This window comes from Staurois parvus, unplaced genomic scaffold (genome assembly GCF_062004578.1).
Source record: "Staurois parvus isolate SC_StPar_1 unplaced genomic scaffold, SC_StPar_1.0 ptg000946l, whole genome shotgun sequence".
NCBI lineage: Eukaryota > Metazoa > Chordata > Amphibia > Anura > Ranidae > Staurois > Staurois parvus.
The window spans coordinates 1028473-1035000 of NW_028318742.1; the positions used below are offsets into that span (position 1 = coordinate 1028473).

Genomic DNA, 6528 nt, shown 5'->3' on the forward strand with positions numbered 1-6528 from the left:
AGAGGCGAGAGAGAGAGTATCCGTAAGCCAAGCCGAGGTCGGATCAGGGGTAAATCAGAGTAGACAGGTCCAGGAGCAAGCTGAGTCGGTAACAGGAAATCACAGGTCAGAATCACGGGAAACAGGAACAGGGCACGGGGAGCTAGAGATCATACAGCAACTTGAGGAAGTCCTTATAAAGGCCGTCTGGCACCAAACTGAGGCTGATGTGTACTCCTGCGGCCATGCAGAGTACTGGCAGAAATACCAGATCTTCCAGAACTTTTGCCGTGGACAGGACCCTGACAGGTCACTCTAGTGCATGGTGGGACCTCATTCTGTCACTGGGCGTGAGATGACAGAGTTACTCTGGACTGGTGCAGAGGGCATAGGCTCAGTGGTGTCCCTCATAACTGCAACAATTCACAGGCGGGGTGTGTGTATTAACACGGGACATTATGTTTTACAGAGACTCTGTATATTCAACTCCTACACATGGGGGGTTGATTTACTAAAGCTGGTTAACGCACAATCTGGGACACCTGTGCATGGTAACCAATCATCTTCTAACCTCAGCTTGTTCAGTTAAGCTTTAGCAATAAAACCTGGAAGCTGATTGGTTCCAAATGTACAAAGTGAGTGAACTAGCTTTAGTAAATAAACCCCATAATGTACAGGCTGTCTCTAAGTCGGGGTACCACCATAATGTTGATTTCACATGAACACAGCCCCGTCTGGTCCCGGACTTTGATGAGCACACACACGCGCAAAAGGCACCCCCATGTGCAGGGTGATTAGGCCCCACCCACACCACCCCAAGTCCCTGGATGTGCTTCTTTTTTTTCACTGCCTATAGTAAAAGTGTGCTGAAGATACAAAGAGATTAGATTGGATTAACATTAAATTATCGGGATCAACGGGTATTTTCTGCTCTTCAGAAACTGTACCTGAAAAAAGGAAACAAATGCACTCTCCACATCTAAGGACTGGGAAACTGCCATAAATCACAGTTTGTTCTTGGGTTTAGTTACACTTCAAAAATGTGTCTTACTGATTTCATACTACAATGTTCTCTTCCTCCGAGAGGCAGCTCTGCTCCCGTACATATTCTCAGCTTTACAGTTTACAACCTGAATTTGCAGTAATCTTCTGCAAAACCCCAAGGAACAGCTAGTGAGATGTGATTAAAAGGCTGAGAAATGTTTGGCAGAGTACCAGGTCCTCACTGTAGGAAGGACTGTCTGTCCACTTAACCCGGACTGAAGAATGGGCAGGTCAGGACACTATTAGACATGGATAAAAAGCCAGCAAGGACTGTTCTGCAGCCTCAGAACTCATGAGAGGTCCAGGGTCTATGTCAAACGTCCCCAACCAGGTATGGCAATCTGGAACTTTACCTTGAAACATTAACATGTTTGATGCATTGTTATTTCTGTATTTAACTCCTGCAGGAAGATACCTGGCTTCTAAACATGAAATGTTGCAACAATTAAACTCACACATTCTCATGTAGTATATATAGACTTAATATTAGAGGTATTATTTTCCTTTAATATTAAGTGATTATGATTATTATTATATATGTAAATATTAGAGATATTATTTGGATTTATAAATTACTATTATTATTATAGACTTACATATTAGAGGCATTATTTTCCTTCAATATTAAATTATTATTTTATTATTATTATTATTATTATTATTAATTTAGATATTAGAGGCATTAATTTCCTTTAATATTAAATTATTATTATTACTATATACTTACATATTAGAGGCATTATTTTCCTTGAATATTAAATTACTATTATTATTATTATTATTAAATACTTACATATTAGAATCATTCTTTTCCTTTACTATTAAGATATTATTATTATTATTAACTTTAATATTAAATTATTATTATTATTATTATTATTATTACTAATATTATCAAATATTAGAGCTATTGTTTTCCTTTATTATTATTAAAAATAATAATAATAATAATAATGTATTATTAAACTAAAACAATACCTCTAATATTCAAGTTAATAATAATAATAATAATAATAAATAATAATAATAATAATTTAATATTAAAAGAGAATAATGCCTTTAATATTTAAGTTAATAATAATATTTTAATATTAAAGGAAAATAATGCCTCTAATATGTAAGTACATAATAATAATAATGTAATAAGTCAAAATAATATATCTAATATTTAAGTATATAATAATACTAATAATCAGAATCACTTAATATTAAAGGAAAATAATACCTCTAATATTAAGTCTATATATACTACAAGAGAGTGTGTGACTTTAATTTTTGCAACATTTCATGTTTAAAAGCCAGGTATCTTTTTTTTTTATTATTATTATTATTTGCTTAAAAATTAGAGTTATTATTTTCCTTTAATATGAAATAATTATTATTATTATTATTATATACTTAGATATTAAAGGTATTATTTTCCTTTATTATTAAAATATTATTATTATATATGTCCGATGGCACAGATCCAGATGCAAACAAGTGTGCTGCATGTGTTTGGATTGATAATCAGAATGTGGTTTTTGATGAAGTTCACTTATTTGTTGATATTATATTTTAATTGGTACATACAATATTTGAAAATAGGGATGCAAATTGCATCTCGTTAACTCTAGTATTTGGCAAAGTGTCATCAAAACAAAATCTCAATTCCACCCATCCACAGTAATTGAAGTCAATTAGAGGAACATTTGGACAAAATTTCTTCTAGAACTAAATTGGTGGCTTTGCGGCAAACCAAATTTTGCCAGTTGTAAGTGATGATAAACGGCAAAATTGTGTTTGCCCTCCTTCAGAATATTTGGTGAAATTTACCTATGATCAACTCCATGTATTTCACCTAAAAATTAATTTTTAAAGCAGGTTTTTACCTTATGGAGTGCTACATAAGCTCAAAATACCTCAACAGGCATACGTAGTCCAACTCCACCCTATTATTTCACCCTGCAACCGCTCCCCCTTGGGCTGCTTTTACTGAAATTCCCAGCTGTCAAAATGACACCCGGGACATTGCCCTGTGTAAATATAGCAGCTGGCTCATCTTCTAATCTGTGTTTGTAAATGCTGTTCAGCTGCGGAATTCAGAGATACAAAGTAAAATTATTGTTACTGATTTGATCTCCTTCATCTGCAGATCAAAGGGGTCAACTTCAATGTGCATATGAAGTCATTTCAGTCATTTAAGTGATTTTTATTTTTTTTTAATCTGTTCCTGTTTAAACCCTTATCAAGTTTATCTGAGTTTACCCTAATCTGACCTAATTAACTCTTTCCCCCTCTCCCCTTCGCTATTATGTTCCCCTAATTTTTTATTTCAGTTTTTTTTTTTACCTTTAATATTTGACCTTTTTGTTTTTATATTTGATTCATTTTGTTTGTTAAATGATTTTAATCTCACTTTTAAAAAAATGCACAAAATGTACAAAATGTGCCTTATTGCATTTGTAAATATCTTTGCAATCAGAAATGTAATTGTGGTTTTTAGTTTTATAAATGTGCCAAATTATAGAATCAAATGTATGCTCTTTTTTAAACAAACAATGGAAAAAGTTGGAAAAAGTGTTTTTTTTCTGCATATTTTTCCCTATAAATTTTTTAGTTTTATAAATGTGCCAAATTATAGGATCAAATTTATAACTGTTTCCATTGTTTGTTTAAAAAAAAGAGCATACATTTGATTCTATAATTTGGCACATTTATAAAACTAAAAAATTTATAGGCAAAAATATGCAGAAAAATTTTTTTTTCCAATTTTTTTCATTGTTTGTTTAAAAAAAGAGCATACATTTGATCCTATAATTTGGCACGTTTATAAAACAAAAACAATTACAAAAGAGCTATGAAGCTATAGGCATAGGAGTGCCTAGGCATCTTCACATACCAGGAAATGCATTGCTATTTTTAGGAGGAATTTAAAACAAAAGGCAGATAACATTTCTAGATGTTTCTTATCCCTAAACTTTGCATTTTGCGATTCACTTTAACCCTTCGCTGCCACAGCCATTTTGCTTTGTTTTTTTTTTTTCATGTTTATAAAATCATGTTAAACCCCCAAAAATTGTTATATTTTCTGAAAGCAGAGACCCTGCAGAATAAAACTGCGCTAGTTCCAATTTTTATGTCACAGCGCAACAATGAAAATACAATAAAAGTTAAATATATACACTAAATATATTGCCCAATTATTTGGTAAAATGTAAAAGATGTGGTTGAAATGGTGACATACTTTGGGACCCTATGCTTTCCATAGGCAACAATCTAAAAAGCCCCTATGGGTCAGCGCACACAAAAACAATAAAATACTCAATTTTTGGTCAAATATAAAAGATGAGGTTGTGTTTAATAAATAGATACCCAACATGTAAAAATTTAAAATTATTCCCAACTGTGATATGACCAGTGAAAGATCCCTGGGTGCAGTGTAGCCTCTTCACACCTGATTTAAACCTCTAATTGCCGTACTACCATGTCGCAATCGTGTGCATTGAATCTATCATGTACCTGGTGATGGAGGCCAATAGAGAGAGGGCTTCCCTTGCGGCTAAGTTCCGGACTCCCCTGAGAGTGGGACAGCGGGATTCAGGCCCAAAGTTGCACAGGTCACCTGTAGGAGTGCTGGTTGGTGGTCCACTCAGAAGCACAGCTGGTGCACGGAGATAGGTCTGCAGACAGGAGGCGCCTGTGCATGGTATGTCAGCCCTTCCAGGGTTTAGAGGTTTACTGGGTAGTCAGTTCAAGCCAAGGTCAGGTACCAGGTGGGAATCAGAGCAGACGTAGTCAGATGGGATAGCTGAGGTCATACACAGAGGCGAGAGAGTATCCGTAAGCCAGGCCGAGGTCAGATCAGGTAGACAGGTCCAGGAGCAAGCCAAGGTCATACACAGAGGAGCGAGAGAGGGAGTATCCGTAAGCCAAGCCGAGGTCGGATCAGGGGTAAAGCAGAGTAGACAGGTCCAGGAGCAAGCCGAGTCGGTAACAGGAAATCACAGGTCAGAATCACAGGAACAGGGCAGGGTAAGCTAGAGATCATCCAGCAACTTGAGGAAGTGATGAGCCTCCTTATAAAGGCCTTCTGGCACCAGACTGAGGCTGATGTGTCCTTCTGCGGCCATGCAGAGTACTGGCAGAAATGCCAGATCTTCCAGAACCTCTGCCGTGGACAGGACCCTGACAGAATCATGTGGCGAGAAGGAAAAATATCACCTCCTTACCACCTGCCAAACACACATCACTTTTCAGATGAGCAGTAGTGTTGGGCTTAATGTTCAAGTCGAACTTCGGCGAACACATGAACGGTAAGGGCGTTCGGTGGGCTATTTGCTTGCCTCGCTCTACAGTGCACTGCACTCTGACAGGTGCATTGCTTTGGCCAATCACAGCACAGGGTGATGTCACAAGGGGCGGTGTCACCCGGTTGACATCACTGGGTGGCCCCGCCACTTAGCTCCCCTGGAGCCAATGCAAGAGCGGCCTTATTTATTTTTCCTTTTCGGGTCAGCGGTGGTGGCGGGCATCATGATTGACGTTGGATCTACTTGGGGGACATTTTTTTTATTTTTGTTTTTAATAAAAGACTTGTCAAAGACTGTCTCTACACTTTTTTCATTGTGAATGAATGATCCTCCAGCTGAAGGAGGGGAGATGGGGAGAAAGGACAGAGGAAGATGCCCAATGTTTGGGACCAATGTAGCAGCAAAGCTGAGCTGCCGCTCCTTAAAGTGTTTCTCTCGGACTCAGTCCCTTCCTGCAAGCTGGCTGGCGGCTGCTGATCACTGTGGAGTTCCAGCCCTTCTCTTCCCATTCATTAGCGGAGGTGGAGCTGCTCCTGCAGAGGAAAGTAATGTCTGACTCTGATGTGTCGTGTCTGTGTGAGTGTGACCCAGCCAGCCAGCCATCCATCACATGTGCAGCGTGTCAGTGAGTGATGACATCATCACCATCCCACAGTCTGCTCTTCTAGTGCCTGCTGATCTGTGTCAGTGTTGGTGGTGGTGTGTTGTGTTGGATCTGTCACTGTGTGGGATCGCTCAGTTCAGGTGATCTCTCTATGTGTTTGTGGGCTGGGCTTCCTGCTGTCACAGTGTTTTACCTCCCCCCATTGCCTGGGGAATCCCAGCCTGGGATCTGTCATAGTGTGGATCCATCACCCTCCACTCACTGCAACTGTCACCCTGCCACTGCCAGCCACAGATACAGTCCGTCCGAGACACTGATTTTGATTTTTAATATTGGTGCTGATGGCATCTTATGGCACTTATTTCTGCAAATTAAAAGAAATTTAGCAGTTTCGTGTTTTACTGATTTAATATTTTTACTGTTTTTAAACATTTTTATTTATTTATTTTTAGGGTGGGGGGGCTCAAGTAGCTGATCTTGCCTAGGGCGCAAAATAGTCTAGCACTGGCCCTGCTCTCAATGTAGTATCGGTTTTGGCTCAAGCAAACTTTCTGTGACCAGTCGAACTCATGGGTGGTAGATTTATTTTCTCCTGGAGATTTGCTGATA

At 38.2% G+C, this 6528-nt stretch overlaps 1 protein-coding gene across 1 annotated transcript in view; it reads left to right on the plus strand.

The window, feature by feature from the left end:
* The first annotated feature begins 1205 nt into the window (after positions 1-1205).
* SLC14A1 (solute carrier family 14 member 1 (Kidd blood group)) overlaps positions 1206-6528 on the plus strand; it is an 88686-nt gene continuing 83363 nt past the window's right edge. Inside the window, exon 1 of the mRNA XM_089656875.1 lies at positions 1206-1354. Within this exon, the coding sequence (XP_089513001.1) occupies positions 1316-1354 (39 nt within the window). The 5' untranslated portion in view covers positions 1206-1315. The remainder of the gene's footprint in view (positions 1355-6528) is intronic.